Raw genomic sequence first — 21840 nt, forward strand, 5'->3', positions numbered from 1 at the left:
GGGACCGTAGCCCAGCTTCATGGAGACGGTTGCGAATGGTCCTCGCCGATACCCCAGGAGCAACAGTGTCCCTAATTTGCTGGGAAGTGGCGGTGCGGTCCCCTACGACACTGCGTAGGATCCTACAGTCTTGGCGTGCATCCGTGCGTCGCTGCGGTCCGGTCCCAGGTCGACGGGCACGTGCACCTTCCGCTGACCACTGGCGACAACATCGATGTACTGTGGAGACCTCACGCCCCACGTGTTGAGCAATTCGGCGGTACGTCCGCCCGGCCTCCCGCATGCCCACTATACGCCCTCGCTCAAAGTCCGTCAACTGCACATACGGTTCACGTCCACGCTGTCGCGGCATGCTACCAGTGTTAAAGACTGCGATGGAGCTCCGTATGCCACGGCAAACTGGCTGACACTGACGGCGGCGGTGCACAAATGCTGCGCAGCTAGCGCCATTCGACGGCCAACACCGCGGTTCCTGCTGTGTCCGCTGTGTCGTGCGTGTGATCATTGCTTGTACAGCCCTCTCGCAGTGTCCGGAGCAAGTATGGTGGGTCTGACACACCGGCGTCAATGTGTTCTTTTTTCCATTTCCAGGAGTATATATATATATATATATATATATATATATATATATATATATATATATATATATATATATATATGCAATGACCATTTTCGAAAAGTGTATTTCGAGTCAGCCTGCTACTAGTTTTGTGATATCACCAATTTGGGTGCGCGAGATAGCTACCACGTCCGCCAAATATCACCTGCATCACGATCATGCGACAGGAAATATTCACTTAAGCAGTATTTCTGGATCGTTTCTCAGTCAGGAATTTGCCTTGGAAGGAGTTCTCACATAAATCGATATTTCACAGGGGTTTACAGGATAAATGCTGCTTTATTTGTGGTTCGGTGACCGAAGGCGTATGCAAACCTTGCAATGGTGCATTACACGAGGAGAAATAGAGAGAGAACACGTATTTAGACAGGAATTTCTTGGGTTCTTTTGTTCTGGGATTAGCCTGACATCCTGTATGTTGTTAAGGGGTCTGAGCAGCCACCTCTCGGAAATTGGCACATGGCACAGCCATTGATGGACAGGTTGTTTCGTGGGGGCCCCCTGTTAATCCGACTCCAAGCAGCCTGCATGGGTGGCGTTCTATGTGGACCAGTGGATGGTGCATGTTTCGCGATCGAAAGATTTTTAACACTGCAATTATGTGTGATAGGTGTTTCATGAAAGTATTCCTTATGCGATCGGGATAAAAAGAAAAGCGATCGCTTTAATAATTTCTTTGGGATTGTAATATTAGTAATTTTCGCCTCACAAACATTAATATACGCTCAGTAGTAAATGCCTGATGGCCTAAAGTTATCGAACAACTGTAAAGTAAAAGAAATGAACCATCGCATAGCAGCGACAGAGTCTATTATTCTTTATCTTTTCCGTTCTTGTGCGGTGCCTGTAAATCTGTATCGATTAATGGTATAAAAAAGAATTCTGTTGTTTCAAGACAAATGAGGCTTTTGGCGCCGTACCTTTTAGTGTTTGTACTCTATGAAAGGCGGACGCGGACTTGCTGTGTTCCGCAACTGTATTTTATATTTTGTGTGAAAATATTGAGTAAATATGCTAATTGTTATTTTTCTTTTTTTTTCTATCAGAAAACATGTAGTTTCTTGTAACTGATTACGAACAGGAAGCATCAAGAGGACATTTTGACTGTTATGTATAAAGTATTTAACCACAATGGTCATCTATTGTAATTTAATATGAAAACGTACGTAGCATTAAAAAAACGCGTGTTAAAGATAAGTGTGCTTATTTTAGTAAATTAACCTTGATGATTTCCATCTCCTTATTTACCTGAAGGATAATTATTTTGTGTTACTTCATCACCAGAAATTACGATCACGCTAATGGGCCGAACGCAGCATGATGCAGAAGGAACATTATCGTTTTCCTATTATCTCTGAACCAACTCTTTTGTGTAGTGTTGCATTTCTTTTAAAGTCTATAAATCTTTTGGTCCCTTTGTGTTGATCCGGGTATGACTACATCGCGACTATAAAAATGCACAGAAATGATAATGTTTCTTCCGAACGATCTCAAATATATATCAATATGCTGCTCTTATTCAGGTATTTAATGCTCAACCTATGTTATTATAATAGTGTAATCAATCCCTGATTCTGTTGCCAAGTGGCCCACCAAAATATTCACTTTTTCGACATTAAAACAAAAAGTAACAATTCTTTTTCTTTTCGTCCCCCAAGAGCAACGCTACAGGATGTAGCTTACAAGACCTGCATCTTTGCCAACAGCAGAGAATGATGAGCAAGAAAGATCGAACCCCTGCAAATTGAATTTTTTTTATAAATAAACAGTATACTTTCTGCTTTGTAACTGAATTTCCTATCGTGAGATCCTTCCTCTCCACCACAGAGCTACCAATTTCCAGGTAGAAGAGGGGGAGAGGGCAGGGTAGGATTGATGGGTGTGTTACTAGAGGGGAGGGGCTAATTAATTGATCAATTTAATTAAGTAGTCAATCAAATAAATATCAAATGTGTGCTTTTATCAGCGAGGGGGAGAGTTGGAGGTTTCCTGAGGGGTTGGGAGGAGGAGGGGCAGGGGTAGGGGTGGGAGAGCAATACGTTAAGGACCTATCCATCAAAGGGAACGATTATTCCAGGGGGTCATAATCCACTTAGCAAAACAACAGGTTAAGGACCTGTCAATCAAAGGAGAACAATAGGTTTGCCCCTGATGTAGGCAACCCACTCTAACGAATTGCACTTATGCTCTTCTTGCCCTACTAATGACATGTACATTAGTACGTTCTGCAGAAAAGATTACTATTTGAACCATGTCAGGCTGTGGCTTCAAGGTGAACATTGATGTCACAGCGCAACACCACCTACCAGTAATGTTGGTGGCTCTGGTTGCTGCTGTAAACCAAAGGTAATAGATTAGCGTGACTCGAGCAAATATGCAGGATGCCCAGCAGATGTATGCACAAACTTTACCATCAAATGAGTGAGTTTGAAAGAGGGCACGTTATATGCATTAGAGAATGTGATGCATCCACCTGGAAATTGCTCATCATGTGGGGTGAAATGTTTCAGCTGTGCATTAGGTGTGTGGTGGAGAATGGTTCACAGAAGACCGTAGAGCACCATGAGATGGGTCAGGTCACACCACCCAGACCCCCCCCCCCCCTGAGATGATCGACACTCATCTGAATGGCATTGCAGGACAATCTGCATCCTCCTCGGCTCTGGAGCAACAGTGAATCAGCGTAACATATCGCACACTATCAGGGGTGACAGTCTGTCGCAGTTTATTATTGCATGGGTTACGTGCATGTTGTCACTTCTCCACTTTCCTTTGACGAATGTGCAGGAACATGCCAGATGTCAATGGTGTAAGATACGATGTCACTGGGGACCCAAATGACATCAGATACTGTTTTTGTGCGAATATACGTTCTGTTTGTTTGAAATGACGGCCACATTTTGACCCGCCGCAGATAGGAAGGAGCAGAATCACAGTGTCTGCATTCACACACGACATATAGCGCGCCAAGTCAAGGCTTGCTATTGCGTACAACCACAACGCAGAGTTGGTGCTTATCCAGGACACTGTGAGCAATGTGACCTACGTGAATGGCGTCCAGCGCCCCTTAGACATACCCTTCCTGCACAACGCCCCTGATGCCATTTTTCAGGAAGACAATGCACGATCACGTGTTGCTACGTTGCTGCACGACCACATGCCTTCTTGCTGTCACAAAATGTCAGATTTTTACCTGTTCCACCAGATCACCAGACTTGTCACCAATCGAAAATGTGTGGGATATGTTGAAATGATGGGTACAGCACTGTGTGTCAATGACAGCTAACACAGACGAATTTTCGAACCAGGTGAATGCAGTATTCATGACTATGTCACAGAACGCCATTCACGATTTATACGCTTTGATGTCATCACGATGGAGCAAGTTATCAGGACCCATGGCGGACCCTGTGCCTGCAAGGCAACAGGACACATGCTCAACTGAGGTGACTGAAATGCTAATCATATCTGCAGAACATACTAATGTACATATCCTATGAATATTAACATCCTACATCTAGTCGTTCAAGGTGTTCTGTTTTTTCTAGCCTTGAGTGTATTTATTGTGGCTGACAAACTGCATTGTAAAAAATTTTAAAGTTTGTTCATCGTAATACAATTGCTATGAACTTTTACCATATACTGAACATGTTTTCACATGATTTTCTTCGAGAAATAACTTGGCTCACGTTCCATTGTTTCCATACATAGGAAATGATTAAGAGGGATAACAAATCAAAACAAATCGAATTATGATAACTGAGTAGTTTCTGCCAGAGAACGTATGACTGTGGGTATAGAGTACTCACGTAATTGCGTCGTCGACGCCGTGTGAATAGTGTTTGGGGTCGCCATCTGGCCGCCAGAATCGGCGGTAGCAGCAGCTAAAATCTGAGCTGACGTTGTACAATCGTAGACGCTCCCTCTGAAAGCAAAAGGCAGCAATCCACAAGTTACAGTTCCTGTTAGTGTGTTAGCGACAGTGGTGCAAAGTTCAATAAATGAATTTTCTTTAATATCTTAACTTCTATTCTTTCACTTTCAAATGTCTCTGAAATGGACAACAGATGTGCGTCAGCTTTATGAACCGTAGCTACAACACTAGTATTTCAGTTCCTTTTCATTTATGTTCTACCACAACACATCGACGCATATTTATTACATTTATACTTACAATACTGGTAAGCATTTAGTTACCGGTGAAGACTATCCTGTGGAGGCAGTATTTAATGTCGTGTACTGCATCGCATACAGTGACGGAACACCACGCCTCTTCCGAAATGCCGCATGTTTAGTTTATTCTCAAGTGGTGCACGATGCAAATGGAATGTGTTTGTGTAGAAATTCTCCACAACATCTGACTGACTTATTTCAGAGAAATCATGAATAATTTGATCGTAATCGTGATTAGGGTGCGACCAGGCATACGGCTCTAATGACAAAGGTGAAACAAATAAAACTGAAAACCAGATTCATTACTTTATCCATGATTACTGTTATTAACCACAATGTCCGAGGGGTAAATTGCTTGAAAAACTACAGCATACAGCCACTTTGTTGTTATGCATGCCAAGAAGAGTTTCGCTTTCACATCTGCCTTGAAGTGCTACACTAGTGCACCCATCAACATCATATTTATGTCGACTGCATTTTGAATGCTGCACTTATCTTTTATTCTAAATTCTTATTCTATATCCTTTTCTTTTCTGAACCACATAGAAAACAAAATATTCAATGAAAATTATGCAGCCAAAACAACACAAGGTTATATACTTGTACCGTTATGTGAATGGCATCATTTGTTTGGTAGATCAAACAGGCACCTGGATAAAACAACTACATAGTGGTGTAGAAATAGTTGACCCTAGAATAAAATTCATCTCTGAGACAGAAGTAGGTGTGATAAGCAATTTACTAGGCACTACCACATTCAGCATAAAACATACTTTTGGGGTATTCAGGAAGTCCACAGCCACAAGCACAACCATTCACAAACATTCCAGTCACCCACAGACAAACAAACTTTCACGTTTTAGGTACATGATACACAAGCTTAACATAACCCCACAGGACAAAATCAGTTACACACAGGAACTAAATGCGATACACCAGATAGCGAGAGAGAATGGGCACAACACACAAATAATAAACAAACTGAGCAATAAAATAAAAGCAGCAAATCGAAAAACAACAAACTAAGAACAAATTACCATCAACAACAAAGATCCAGGAACACCAATACAGGATAAACACTGGGTACCATAAACACCTTACAAGGAACAGTGGCATAAACTGACATGCAGCAATAAAACGTCCACAGGTTCTGGAACATTCTGAAGAAACAAGACTACAAATGTCATACCATACAACACAGTACAGAAAAACCTAAACACCTTCATATACATACGTACATTAATACTTGTTCCATAGATCATGAAACAACATTCTGTAATGATGTGGGATGTGTCACTTTAACATATGTTTTCTTTACACGAAATAATTCATTTTTTTACACTTACTACTTCATGTCTAGAAATTCACCTACTGAGTAGAAGAATTTGTCATTCAGAAATTCTTTTAATTTGTTTTTAAATTTTGGTTGGTTATCTGTCAGACTTTTAATGCTATTTGTCAAATGACCAAAGATTTTTGTGGCAGCATAATTCGTTCCTTTCTGTACTAAAGGCAGATTTAAAACAGAACAGTGAAGATCATCGTTCCTTCTAGTGTTGTAGCTATGTACTTTGCTGTTATTTTTCATAATACAAAAATATTTTTCATAATACAATACTGTGCAGAGTTTGAAGTAATGGTGAATGTCATTCCGAATAGCAATTATAAAGTCCTAAAGGCCGTTGTGAATGCAAACTTGTGAAGAGAAGGGCTATTCCATTCAACAGCTTGAAGACACAGCTTACATGAACTCAGCAACGACAATGCATCAGCTTCATCACCTTTGCAACATGGAAAGGGATGTTCGTCGGCAGCACAGATTTCCAGTGGAAGGATATACACAAAGGAACTTGGGTGTTACTAGATGGTAAAACAATTAAACTGATTGGTCACATTGTCATTGACAACAACCCAAAAAAACTGGGGGATGGATGTAAAGACAGCACGGGGTGCGGCGCGCGGGACCGACCATATCCTAATAAATAGCTCGCTACAAGTACAACCCAAAACCAGAGTCTGAATCAACCTTAAGAAGTAGTACACCGCCACATCAATACGCTCAAAGACAATACAAGGAAATATGAATTGTAGCTCAGTAAACATTTTGAAATTCTACAGGATAAGTATCCACAAAAGAATCCAGAAGAACTATGGAAAGAAGTAAGGAATTCTGTAAATGAGGTCCATATGTAGTCATCAAGAAGCACATCAGGGACAACAAGGTTTGGCTGGGGAAAAAAGCTTTAAGGAATCAGCCGAGAGACGAGAAACCAAGGAGAGGTGGCCACGAGCCGCAAATTCTACACAAGGCAGAACAAAGTTAAAAGAAGTATGGATAACTACCTAAGCAAACGTAAGGAGAAGAAAGAGAATTACGTCAAAGGAAAGATAGAACCGGATCTTCAAGATTTCTTGCGAAAAGAGACTCAAAAGCTGTACCATAATGTTAACTTCTTCAAAGAGGGATACCAGAGCAACCAAAAGATCGTGAAAGATAATGAAAGGACTGTAATCAACATTGAGTTCAACAATGATGAAAGATGGAAACAATATTTGGTAGATTTAAATTATCCACCATCTACAATGGATGAAATGAAGAATCGGATAATGAAGCTGAAGAAGAACAAAAGCCCAGGAGAAGATGGATTTTTTCACAAAATTGACAACACAAAGCTGTATTCGGTTCTTTTATTGTACTGGCGGTTTCGGCTACAAACCATCATTTGGTACCGAAAACGGTAATACAAGAAAAGAACCAAACATAACTTTGTGTTATGAGTATTGTGAAACATATTTGCGTTGCTGACAACCGGCGCCTATTTATATGTGGCTGTGCGCCTCTGTTTTGCTAATGCGCTGCTCCGAGTCATGTACTCATAACACCTGGGTTGGGCCAGTGGGCCCCTTCTGCCTGTAACTTGCGCCATGCCAACCTCTGCGTTTACTCTTTTCAACAGGTCTACAGCCCTGAGTCCTCCATTCTACTTCACAATCTCTGGTAGTGTAACTTACTGTCAACAGGCCCACGCCTAGCTGTAACTTGTGTGCTCCATAATACTGCACTGATGCTAACCTTTTCCCATCTTAAACGGTGGTGCCACTACATTATTCCCCCCTTTGGAAAGACCCGGTGCGTGGGACGACCTCTAACTACTCTTTAACTTGTTTGGGTCAGCATGTACTTATGACATATTTACTGCTACTATAAGAAAACTTAGATGTGGTCTAGTCATCTTAAAACACATGACATGAGACAAAACATAAAAATTCTTTACTGGATGACCACTCCACTTGATCAACCCCTTACCTACCCGTCTTATGCCCTCAATATCGAATCCACTGGGATTTGGACAATCGTCGGTTCCCTCTTGGAACTGGCTCTCCGTCTGATTGGAATGAAAACAACACACAACAAAGTTAAGGCTGCAATGGCACTTGGCACAGAGGTGCTCAAAACGATCGTTACTTGTCGTTGCGCCGCGCGGGATTAGCCGAGCGGTCTCAGGCGCTGCAGTCATAGACTGTAAGGCTGGTCCCGGCGGAGGTTCGAGTCCTCCCTCGGGCATGGGTGTGTGTGTTTGTCCTTAGAATAATTTAGGTTAAGTAGTGTGTAAGCTTAGGGGCTGATGACCTTAGCAGTTAAGTCCCATAAGATTTCACACACACACTTGTCGTTGCCTTTGCCTATATTGAGCGACATGCTGCACAAGCTGTTCGGCTGATATGCGCCCCTCTTGCTCTGAAACTAACTGGTTTACGGATCTCAACAGACCTGACTCCAAAGTTTGATTTAACAAGGTCATATTCTGCCTTGGTAAAACTCCAAAGTTGCTGCTGGCCAGTACAGCTGTGGCTGTGTAACATTCAATTGTGGGACTTCTGAAATTGATGCTGGCAGGTGGAAGGTTGGTCTTATTATGTTACACGCAGTTCCATTGATTAAAATTCTGCTGCCCTCGAGCTCTATACGTTTCGCTTCAGCAAATACTCCCTGCTCAAAACTACTTGCTACTACCATTAATATTCCGTAGGTGGAGAAGATCCAATGCATCTCGACTTGTTACAAGCTCAATTTTGGCTCCATGATGTCCCTTGGACAGTCTATTTCTTCCCTTCTGCACTGTGCATGTGTCCGGATTGGTTGTTATCACCCTGGCTGGACATACCATTTCCTTCCCTCTATGGCAGCTCCGTAATTCCTCCCTTGTCATCTCGGCACACCAGCTGTTAACTGCCATGATCCACAATACCTCATCAGTTTTTTGCTTCTACCAACTTGCTCAATACTCCCCTTTTCAGTGACCTCTTCAAAAAGACTGCTGTCCCTAGCAGGCTCACAACACTCGAAAATACATACAACATATGAAAATACAATGCCTAATTAATCTATGCAAACCCAATGCTACGTAACAAGAAAACAAAAAACTACAAATACACCACTATTTTCTGTGTCGCAAAGCATACGGTACATCATGCTGTACTCAATCTTCCTGGTTTTCTCTGAGATAAACACCTCTCTTTCTTCCTCTTCCCTTTCTGTGACATGCCTGGAATCACATCGGGACAACCCTTAAATGGCCGCAACCACCCAGTGTGTAGTTTTGTTGTTGTAGTTGGCAGCTGAAGCTTAACATTAACGGAGAATGTGGTTTCTACTACTTGGTATGGCCCTTGATACCTCATGACGAACTTCTTCGTTTTCCCTTTTTGCTTATAGGGGCTGGATAACATTATCCATCGCCCTACTCTATACTGTGGTAAATTTTCTTTCCGCTTCACCGCATCTTCCTGCCTTTCCAAAGCCTTTGTATTCGCATTTTGTACCCGTTTCCAAACATCCTGAATCGTTCTCACGAATTGACGTGCAGATTCACTGGTCCTTCCGTTCTGTAGCTTCACTAAATCGAGTGGTGACAGCATTTTTCGCCCATACACTACCTCATATGGAGACAAACTGGTATTGGTATGGACTTTTGCATTGTATGCACATACAATATGCTTCAAATACTCGTCCCACAGATGGTGATGAGAATCCACATAAAAACTCAGCATCTTCCCAATTGCTCTGTGTACCCGTTCTGTCCTTCCATTCACCTGTGGATGTAAAGCGCTCGTCCTCAACTTCGTTACATTCAACGGTTTTCACAGTTCCTTCATTAAATCCGACATGAAGTTGGTACCTTTGTTAGTAATTACTGTCTCTGGTACACCAAATTTCAAAATCCAGTTATTTACAAATGCTTGCACGACCATTGATGTCTGTTGATTTGGTATAGCCGCCATCTCCACATACCTCGAAAAATGGTCCATTACTGTCAGAACGAATCTGTTCCACGGTGGTGTTCGACTGTAAGGTCCTAAGACATCAATGCCCAACAAAGAAAATGGACATGTCGCTTATGGCAATCGTTGTAGCTGTATCTGTTTCCGATTCAAATCTGCTCTCTGTGCACATGGTATACAATTCTTCACATACTGATCCACATCCACTTTCCTACCTCTCCACCAATACCTCTCCACCACTCTCCTATCCGTAGCTCTACACCTGCCATGACCAGATAACACGTGATCATGTGCTTCCTTTAAAACCTCATCTCTCAGTTTCGCTGGCACTACTACCCTTGGTCCTAACTTCGTTTCCCTGCACAGAAGACTGTCGTACATGTTAAATTGTGGCTGTGTCCAAAAAAATTTACAATCGTTGTCAGCGTCCTGTAATTCTTGCCATACTGCTAGGTCACCACCTATGACTTGTACTTTTGCCACCTTTCTACTCAGTGCATCCACATTACCGTGCTTCTTCCCAGGCTTGTGCACCACCTTGTAGTCGAATTCACTAAGCCTCACAGCGCACCTAGCGACTCTAGTGGACGGATCCTTCAACCCCAACAACCACTTCAACGCAGCATGATGTCACTACCCAAAATCTTCTCCCACATAAATAACATTTAAAATACGTGATTCCATAGATTACACTAAGCATCTCCCTATCTGTTGTTCAACTGCCTAGATGCATAGGTTACAGGATGTTCTTTCCCATCAATTTCCTGACTAAGAACGCACCCTAATGCTTGATTCGATGCATCACATGCTACTATAAACTTCTTTTCAAAATCTAGAAACACAAGAACCAGACTTGATGTTAACATTTCTTTCCATTTTTCAAACGCTTTCTGACGCTCTTCTGTCCACTCAAATTTCACACCCCTCCATAAAAATAGCGTCAATGGCTGCGCTAAATCTGCAAAACCCTTCACGAACTTCCGATAGAAACTGCAAATTCCGAAGAATGATTGCACTTCCTTAGCTGTTTTTGGCTCCCAAAAATCCCTTACAGGCTGTACCAACCTTGAATCTGTTCACATTCCGTCCTTACTGATGATATGACCTAAATAATTCACTTCTTCCAACGCAAAGTGACACTCCTCCAGGCTCAACGTCAAACGAGCTGCTCTTAAGCTCATAAAGACTTCCTTTAACCGCTGTCTATGTTGCTCCATACTACTTGAAAACACTTTAATGTCATCCAAATAGACAAGACACTGTCAAGGTTTAAAACCCATCAACACACTGTCTAGCAACCTCTGGAGCGTTGTTAGAGCGTTTGTCAAACCTAATGGCACTCTGATGTACTGGTAATGTCCTCCTGGAGTAGAGAAGGCAGTTTTTGGACCATCCTCTGGAGCCACCTCTGACTGATGATAACCAGTTGTCAAATCCATCGTAGTAAAGTTCTGGCACTGTCCTAAGTGATCCAAGTCTCCGATATGTTTGGAATGGGGTATGTATCCGTTACTGTCTTATTATTGTGGTATCGGTAGTCACAACAGAACCTGTATTTCTTAGTTCCATCCACAAATTTTTTAGGCGCAACGACAATGCCCCCTCCCCAGCAACTATTAGTATGCTCTATAATACCGTCCGCAAGCTGTTGATCAATGAAATCCTCCACAATCGGCTGCAAATACCTCGGTATTCTGTATGGTTTATGGTGAACAGGTGCTTCGTTCCCTGTCGGTATCCCATGTTGAACTAATGGAGTTGCTGGTAACGGCTCTTCCGAGAAAAACAAATTCTTAAATTTCCACAACAATTCTTCCATTTGCTCTTTTTCTTCTCCTTTCAAATGCTTAACTTTGTTACGCAATGCAGTTCTATTGGCAGTTAATGGTTGATCACTACGCCTACCTCTCGAACACCAGTCATTTGGTACATCCAAATTCGCTACTAAAACTTCGCGTCTACAGCACTAAAATTGTCAATGTTCACGGGGCTACTCGCCCGTCGTTTCCCTCTTGTGTGCGTGCAATACTACATTTCACAAAACAACCTAACGGATCCAAAAATTAATTATTCCCCAACGGTTCAATAACACATACCGTACCCACAGTTATATCTGACTCTACACTTACCCATAGCGACTTCCCGGTGCCACTAGACATACACTCATGCGAATTAAGCCTTAATGCTAATGTACGCAGTTCAGTTGGTTTGTTCATTGCGCTGAATGCCCCTCGCGACAGCTCTCCGTTGACAACAGTTTCCCCTATCTGAAATAACATTTCACCAAGTTCCATAGTTCGTAGTCCAAGGTCAATTTTGGCATGACGTTGATGCAAGAAATCTACTCCTAGGAACATATCGTAGCCTTCGCTTACCCATGGTACTACCTCCATGCATGCATCGAATCGGACTTTCCCTACACGAAAGTCAACTGTCACTGACCCCAAAGGTGTGACCTCCTTATCCCCCACTCCATGCAACTTATAATGCGGTGGGTATAACTTCCTTTGTCCCATTAAACTCTTAATGGCCACTGACACTTGCGCCCCTGTGTCCAACAAAATCTTAAACTTTTTAGTTCCTATGGATCCTACCACTGAACATTCCACCTCTGCATACGTATTTGTAGCACTGAAATTAAACAGGAGCTCCCTTAGGTGGGTCTTGGGCCCCATCTGCCGTTTAATGATTGTCCACCTCCACTAATTCCACTTCTCCATCCTCCACGCTGCTGATTTCCACCACTTCCTCTATTAATCAGTAACTGGGTACACTGCCTCTGCACGTGTCCTTTACAACCACACTTACAACATTTTATACTTGCTGTAAACACTGTTTGCCTGTCACGTACCCTCGTTGCCACGTCTATTTCTTCACATTGGATTGTCAGCTGAATTGCCAAATATAAATCTTTTGGAGTCCTTTCACTCACTTTCCGCGCCATATGCGACAGTAACCCCCACAAAAATACACCAAGTGCCCTTTGCTCGGCCTCCTGCAACAGAACACCATTCACCTCATCGCACTGACCTAACTCGTAAGTATACTAATTAATTTCTCTTATCCTGTCCGCAAATTTCTCTACCGTCTCCCTCTGCCTCCTCGTCATTGTACTCAACCTCTCCCTGAAGTATCGAGCGCTATTCTGTTTTTTGTACCTCTGTAAAAGCCCCTCCTTCAACTTCTTAAACTGTCCCGCTTTCCTTAAGGCCTCAGAACATGTTACATATGTCTTTGCTTCACCCGTTAATCTAAGCTGGGCTACATGTAACAACTGTTCATCAGACCAACCATTCATCACAACTGAAGTTTTCAAGACCTCCACAAACGAACGCACATCCTCAGATGCCTTGCCAGAAAACAGAATAATCAAACTCGTGGCTGGATCAGTCTCCCGCTGAGGTATCATAAGCAAAAACGACTGATCTGATGCAGTTTCCCGTTCACTTCTAGATGTTAATTCACTTCCCAACTCCATATTGTCCGCTGTGAATTGTGCTACCTTTTCCAAAAAATATCCGTACCGCTTCTGGTTCCAACTTACCTTGCGTCCCTGACTCTTCCACTGTGTTGCTTTCATTCCTAGTTAGTCCCATTTCAGCCTATAAAATCCCACAGAAACAAAACATTTAACTACAAAAATAAACTGACTTCTACATCCCAGTATCTTATTTTACGTTTTAGGAGGAGATAAAACATCGTACCCAACCCAGTACAGAAGTAATTAAATGCCATGAAAGAAAAAACTCTTACTGCCCCAAACAAAATAACACTTATTCTGACAAACAAAAGTAATATACCTACGCAAAACATGTAAAGTGGTCTGCCAGGAGCCATACTCGAAACACAAACAAAAAAGAAAGAAAACGTCCAACACACAAAAAGTAAAATTGGTCAACACTCATCACATTTTGTGAATGTAATGCAGGAGGTGGGCTCGAACCTCGTATTGTGCAGACGACGCCTGCTATTCTGATACCAAATGTAGATGGATATTGGACGAGGATGGAAACTGTCGGGATGCACTGTATTAAAATTCGCCTCAGATTCCCAAGTGATTTATTATTTTAGCTACAGTGCTCCCATTCCTCTCGGTCTGCATCACGGGGTCCCACAATGCTGCAGACACCACTTCGCTGTCTGTGAAATAGCTTGGCACGGAATGGCTGCCTCAGTGACCCGTGCAATGCCCTGCTGTGTGTCGGTCTTGTACGGCCGTGGAGTTGTGACGACATCAGGTCGCGCGGGCAGTCGACTCAGCGGTCTCCGTCCCTATTGACTCAGCGCCACCCGTTGCAAGGCGAACCGCGGTGTGGTTCCTCACTGACGTAGCTAATATCGCAGCGACCACAAGCGCCCGCAATCCGGCGTCCAAACCTGCAGCTCTCGCCTCGAGATGCCTCTGGTGTGTGTTGGGAGCCAACAAGATTGCTCACAGTAGCGAGCCGTGGAGTGGCCCACCACTGGCTGGCTGCGGACCCTATGTTGGTCTCAGAGGGTTGAACCAATGACCTGCTGTGGACTGGAAAGCTGGTGCCCCATCTGCTGCTGCGTCTAGCCAGTGGTGTCACATGCCCCGCCATCCAGGAGAGCTGTCAAACTTGAATACCTTGTTAGTGAACCGGCAACTATTTATACGTGGCTGTGTGCCTCTGTTTTGCTAACGTGCCGCTCTGAGTATGTACTCATAACACCTGGGTTGGGTCAGTGGGCCGCTTCTACCTGTAACTTGTGCCATGAAAACTGTTGCATTTACTCTTTTCAGTAGGTCTACGGCCCTGTGGCCTCCATTCTGCTTCGCAACAGCTGGTAGCGTAACTTACTGTCAACAGGCCCACACCTGGCCGTAACTTGTACGCTCCAAAATACTGCACCAAAGCTAACCTTTTCCCACCATGACACATCTCCAGCCACCACTCGCGCCAGAAACGCATTCCCTTCCTGAGCATAGCACTGCAGATGAGCAAGACAGTGGGCAATTCCACATGCTTCCTGGTGTGGTTGAAGACTGTGGGGACCCACTGAGCACACACTTTGCACATGTGCAGTCTTTCCTTCATAATGGTCTGAACACTTTCGGTACTCAGTTCGACCACGGTGGCTAATGCTTTCACTGTCACTCGGCGGTCCAGGGTAATGAGTGCATCCGCCAGCTGGACGATGTCATCGGTAATGCAGTGTGGTGCTCCAGACCGTGCATCATCGGCTAACGACACCCATCCTTCCCTGAAGCGGTTGTGCCACGCCTTGACCCTTGCAAGGGACATGCAGTGTTCACCGTACACTTGTGACGTTTGTCGATGAATGTCCGTTCCTCCTACTCTTTCCGCTGTCAGAAAATGAACAACACCTCTTTGCTCTTCTTTTGACGCCTCCATGTCACTGTATGCAATTCGACTGCCAGTGTTGGACGATTGATGCATGCTGCTGCTAGCACTGTACAGTCACAGGACGTGCATGCGTGCCCTCTAGCAACGGGCTGTGAACTTCCACGCTCTAGTCAGAAACACACCTAATTGCAAACGCCATGATATTACCCTCCTGTCAGAGGTTTGCGCATTCCAGACCCCGGTTCGTTTCTTTTTGAACACCCCTTATATTTTATTCCCTGCTGCTTTGACTATTTCATCCCTCAAAGCTACCCATTCGTTTTGTACTGTATTCCTTTCCACTGTTTCAGTCAAGCGTTACCTAATGGTCCCTCGGGAACTCTCAACACGTCTTGGTTCTCAAGACGTCCCATATCTTTAATTTCCTACATCTCTTCAACTCCTTCAGTTTTAATCCGTATTTCAAAGCCAATAAATTATGGTCAGAATCCAATTGGGCTCCTGGAAACGTATTACACTTTTAATGAGGTTTCAAAATATTTGTCTTACCATCATATAATCAGTATGAAACCTTCCTGTGTATCCACGTCTTTTCCGCATCACTATTAAACCAAGTGCTACAGATGATTAACTTATCCTCTGTGGGAAATTCTATAAAGCGGCTCTCTTTTTCATTACTTTCCCACAGTCCCTATTCTCCCACCATTTTTCCTTCTCTTCCTTTTCCTACTATGGAATTCGAGTCACCCATCACAAATTTTCGTCTCCCTTCACTATGTGAATAATTTTTTTAATCGTTTCACACATTCTTTCAATCTCTTAATCTGTGAAGCTATTTGGGACTTAAACTTACACTACCATGGTGTTGCACCGGTACACGGTATAAAATATTAAATCGTGTGACGACAAGTCAGACACAAAACAAAGTAAAATGAAAACTGTAAAAACTTTGAAGATGCGCGTGCAATTAGCTGTCATAACGGTAATTTACAATGAAATGAAATAATAATGGTACAAACACACTCTATAAGATAACTGTATAGGATCTTTGTGGTAATTAATTGTTCTTTTACTCACTGGCGAAAGAAACTAAAAAGCCCAGCGTTATTACTCACTCTCTGTTCTAGTCTCGAATCTAACGCTCACTACGGCGGCCATTTCGCATTGTAAGTCGTAAATTTTAAATAATATATGGTAATTTATGCTGATTGTGCATTTTCTTTCATTTGCATAGTGACCTTCACGCAGAAATAAAAATATTATTTGTAAGGTTATCAGCACGTGGAATAAACAGCAAGAACGGTCGAACAATCGACCATTTTTGGCAGACATCTTGCGTAGGAATAATTTCATTATAATTTCAAAGCGTTCCGCCGTCAACGGACGCTTTAAAAGACTCGTAGCATAATTATTAAGGAAAAGAAAGTGAATATATTAATATATGTCGTATTAAGGTAAAAACTAAGAACATTCAGTTAAGTCCAGGCATTGGCCGCTTCTCGGCAAGGTGAAGATTATTACGTTTAAAAAAGGGAAATACGTTCTTTCATTACACGGTTTCTTTTAATTAAATTTATCTACAGTAAAGATATCCTGCAGCAATACTTCAATGTGCTAACACAAAATACAATCCCTGAGATTATGTTTACGTTTTTTTTGTCAGTATGAACGCTCCACGAAGACGTCAGTTTTAACAAATTCTAAAAGCGCCTCACGCAATCCTATATTAACAAGGCGGTGAGTCGGGTGCTGTTAAACAGAGTTTAGAGAACTATTTTACGAAAGTACAGATTCGGGTCTCACATATTATCATGATTCTTTCTTGTGTCCGCTCCGCCAAATAAGTGCTCGATTCACGATCTTGCCGGGCGTAAATATCAGTAAAGTTAGGCAGTAAGACCGTACACTCCTTTCGTCACATTCATTGTGTACACCGTAAGTATACTTGAGACGGTGTCCGGACCTGGGCGATAGCGGTACAGTGGGTATTGGCCTTGTGTCTATCTTGCTTACGGTAACACGTTCACTACATTGTTCCTAGTAGTTTCTCTGCATTCCAATTTTCTTATTCGTGACTAGACCTATTCCTCCATTGCCCATATCTGATTTTTCTTTTATAACTCTGCAGACGCCTAACTGAAGCCATGTTCTTCCTCTCACCGCATTTCACTAATTACCACTGTATTCAGCTTCAAAATTTGCATTTACGATTTAAAATCTCTGATTAAGGGATCGATATTTCCATGCACGGACCCTTAGAACGCAAGTTCAGTGTTTACTGATGAGAATTTCCTCCTGAGCAGTCCCTGCCCGGAGATCTGAATGGGTACAGTTTTGCCTCTATAATATTTAACCAAGAGGATTCTATCATTAACCTGTAGAGTAGAGCTGTATGCCATCGGAAAAATAATAATTATAGTTTCAACGTGCTTTTAGCCGTTCTCAATACCAACACAGCAAGGCTATGTTGGTTGATGTCACAAGGCCAAATCATTCGATCATCTAGGCTGTTGCCCTACAACTACTCAAAAGGTTGCTGCCTCGCTTAGTATTCCATATGTTTGCCCGACCTCTCCAAGGATATCCTTCCACTGTGGTGATGCTTTATCACGGTTACCTGTGTCATTGGGGCACAGAAGCCATCCCACTGCTGCGAGGTGCACGTTTCATAGCGCATGAGTACCCCTCCTATGTGGTTACACACATCGTACGACTATCTGTATTCTTAAGATACGAAGTCCCCCTACTGTGGTAAGGTCCGCGATTCGTGAGATACGAGATACAACCAGATACTAGTTTCGGATGGATTTACTTCAGACGCTGTAATAATCGTCCGTGTACCGTAAACATATTAGTTGCGTGTACGATCTTGATTAGCTACAGGTGGGCGTGGAGTGGGTTTGAAACGATGTTTAGTAACAAAGGAACAACTGCGTGTGATAGAGGGGTACAAGCTTTGTTTCCATCGAACTCTAAATAGTGAAATTTAACAATGTTTTGCTGTAAAAAGACTTGCAAAGCCTATCTAAATATTGATGTAACAGGTAAGACTCGTGAAGAGACTATTTCTCACAACCATGACCCTGTCGATGTCCAGTCTACGCTCAGGCAAAACGTAAGTAACTCTTCCAAACATAAGGCGGTTGAGCAGTTGTGCGAATGATCAAGCAAAGTTCTTCATTCTGAGATTTCTACTGATGACTTAATTAGCTTGAATAACAAAGATGTCATTCTGATTAGAAAAAAATGCAGTTAACTCGGCTTCATCCTAAATTGCCAAGGGCCCTATCGGAGTTGGGCGCGATTATATCTCAGTATCTAAATAACTTAGTCTACATCTACATGGATGCTCTGTAAATCAGACTTGAGCGCCTGGCAGAGCGTTCATCGAACCACCCTCACAATAGTCTCTGTTATCCCACTCTCTAACACTTACATCTATCCGTGCGAGCTCTGATTTCCCTTACTTTATTATCGTGATCGTTTCTTCCTCTGCAGGTCGGCATCAACGAAATATTGTCGTATTCAGAGGAGGAAGATGGTGATTGAAATTTCGTGAGAAGATCCCCCCGCAACTAGAAACACCTGTGTTTCAATTATGTCCACCCCAGATCCTGTATCACGTCCGTGACACTCTCTCCCCTATTTCTTATAATTACTTTAGATGAAAATTTGTTATTTGTTATTACGATTATAGGTCTAACCACTGTATAAAGCCTGTTGTTGTTATAGGGCTAACCACTGGAAAAAATCTGTCATTCTTAAACAGTGTGATACGTTATTTATGGACAGTACTTTTATTATCCTCCCCTCCCTTTTTAAACACCTTTTTGTAGTTCATGGTTCTAACAATTATACATACATACTGTTACTTTTTACTTTATTGACAAGCAAATCTCGTAGTATGTACATGTCGGCCCTTCAAAAACTAAGTAATTATTTATCAGTAAATTTTTCTCCGTGGGCTGTTTGTATTGACTTTGAGGAGGCTACTCATTCTAAAAAAAATAGCTCTGAGCACTATGGGGCTCAACTGCTGTGGTCATAAGTCCCCTAGAACTTAGAACTACTTAAACCTAACTAACCTAAGGACAGCACACAACACCCAGCCATGACGAGGCAGAGAAAATCCCTGACCCCGCCGGGAATCGAACCCGGGAACCCGGGCGTGGGAAGCGAGAACGCTACCGCACGACCACGAGATGCGGGCGGCTACTCATTCTGATGTCGTCATTATTTGGCCAAATACATCTATGATAGGACGTCGTTTCCACCTTGACTTGATTCCGCAAAATTCAATCACTCGGTCACGTAAAGAAAGAGGCTAGCCAGGGTAACACTTTACACTTCAGAAAGACTTTTTTCGGGCTTGCTATTGTCTCACCTGGTGAGTTAGGTGATTGTTTCGCAAACGAGGTTATGGCCTTCAACCACACGACAAAGCTGCACGTCAGTTTCCAGATTATCCGTTACAACAGTACATCCAGTAAGGACTTAAATTTGCACCATCACTAGGAACAGAATTCTCCTCTCCTCTGACACCAACGACGAATGCATACTAAAGTATTCGTCTAAAGTTTCATTTACGCTCAAACATATTTCAGATTGGTAGCCATCAGTGAGATACAAGCACCTGCATTCATAAAAATGAATAGAATAAACTTGAAAAACATTAGACAAAATAAGAAAACAGTTGACGAGAAGGAATTTCTACAACAAAAAATGATACAATTTAGACAAGGCGAAATAAGTAGTCTATAGTATATCAAAGCTATAGCATACAAATTTCTGGCGTAGATGAAAACAGAAAATCATGTTGTACAAAAAGACTTAGTAAAAAAATGTACCATAAATGTTACAATATTTCGTACAAACATTTTAACATGCCTACGAAATCGTAGTGGATTTGGTGGCTATGTCTCAGTCTGACTGAGCAGGAAGGAAAATATGCGAGACAGAACTCGGGTATCTCAGTACTCAAGAGGATACGCAACACGGCTATCTGGTAAATAGCATAGATATGCAAATAAGATTTTTTTGTTTCGTCCGCAACTAGTTCATATCCTGACACACCCTTCCAGTGTGGATGCTCTTACTGTTCACCTATCTGCATCGCTGCGGTACGCAAGGCACGGTAAAGCCCACAGTTTTTAAGGTACGAGGCACCCCTCCAATATGGTAGCATTTGCACTACAGCTGTCTGTATTACCGAGACAAATAAGTCAGTCTACTAGTTAGCCGACAGTTCGCAGGGCATGAGATAGAAACTGAAACGAAACTCCGCCAGAACAGGCCGTGAAGGACCCCTGTACCGACCGGCCGCCGTGTCATCCTCAACCCACAGGTGTCACTGAATGCGAATATGGAGGGGCATGTCGTCAGCACTTTGCTCTCCCAGCCGTATGTCAGTTTACAAGACCGGAGCCGCTGCTTCTCAATGAAGTAGCTCCTCAGTTTGCCTCACAAGAGCTGAGTGCACGTCACTTGCAGACCAAATGGTCACACATCCAAGTGTTAGCCCAGCCCGACAGCGCAAAACCTCGGTGATCAGACGGGAATCGTTGTAACACTTCGTCAAGGCCGTTGGCTGAGGCATGAGATAACCCTCTAATATGGCTGCACTTGTGGTACCACGACCAGTACCGCTGAGGCACGTTTAAGTCCCACTAACGCGGCAAGGCCCACAGTTGGTGGGGTATGAGATACCCTCCTACGCGGTTGCACTTATTGTGTAACTGTCTATATTAATGGGGCATGCAAGCCACCCTAGTGCGGAAAGGTCCACGGTTCTTAAGACATGAGGAGGTAGTCCTCTGTTGTGGCTGCACTTAAGGTATGAGACAATCTGTATAGATGTACACAAGCGATCTACCGTGGCAAGGTCCGCGGTTTTTATGGGACGAGATACCCCTATGACATGATAACACTTACAGTACAGCTGTCTGTATCTCTGAGGCTCATTAGTCACTCTACCATGGTGAGGTCGACAGTTCGTGAGGTATTAGACATCAATCTGAAGCAGTTGCATTTATGGTTTGACTATCTGTATCGCTGAGGTATGTAAACCACCCTTCCATAGCAAGGCCCACGGTTTGTGGAGTATGAGTAGTCCAGTGTGGTAACACCTTTACACATCTATGTGGGAATACCTCCTGTACGACTACCTGTATTGATGGGGTATGCAAGCCACCCTATCAAAATAAGGTCCACAGTTAGTGGACAAGAAAAGCCCGTCAGATTTTGTGGTACCTAAGGTATGACTTTCTGTATCGTCCAGGCACGCAGTTCACCCCCCTACCACAGCAAGGTCCACGGTTCACGAGGTATGAGATAGCTACATATTGTGGATGCATTTAAGGTACGACAGTCTGTATCGTGGAAGCACACAAGCCACCCTATTCACGTTGAGGTCGACGGTTCGAGGGACATGAGATA

At 43.0% G+C, this 21840-nt stretch overlaps 1 protein-coding gene across 1 annotated transcript in view; it reads right to left on the bottom strand.

Moving 5' to 3' along the window:
* Positions 1-21840, bottom strand: part of LOC124776579 — a 349622-nt gene that overhangs the window by 67623 nt on the left and 260159 nt on the right. The window contains exon 4 of the mRNA XM_047251626.1: positions 4429-4544. Within this exon, the coding sequence (XP_047107582.1) occupies positions 4429-4544 (116 nt within the window). The remainder of the gene's footprint in view (positions 1-4428; positions 4545-21840) is intronic.

This window comes from Schistocerca piceifrons, chromosome 2, assembly GCF_021461385.2.
Source record: "Schistocerca piceifrons isolate TAMUIC-IGC-003096 chromosome 2, iqSchPice1.1, whole genome shotgun sequence".
Classification (NCBI taxonomy): Eukaryota; Metazoa; Arthropoda; class Insecta; order Orthoptera; family Acrididae; genus Schistocerca; species Schistocerca piceifrons.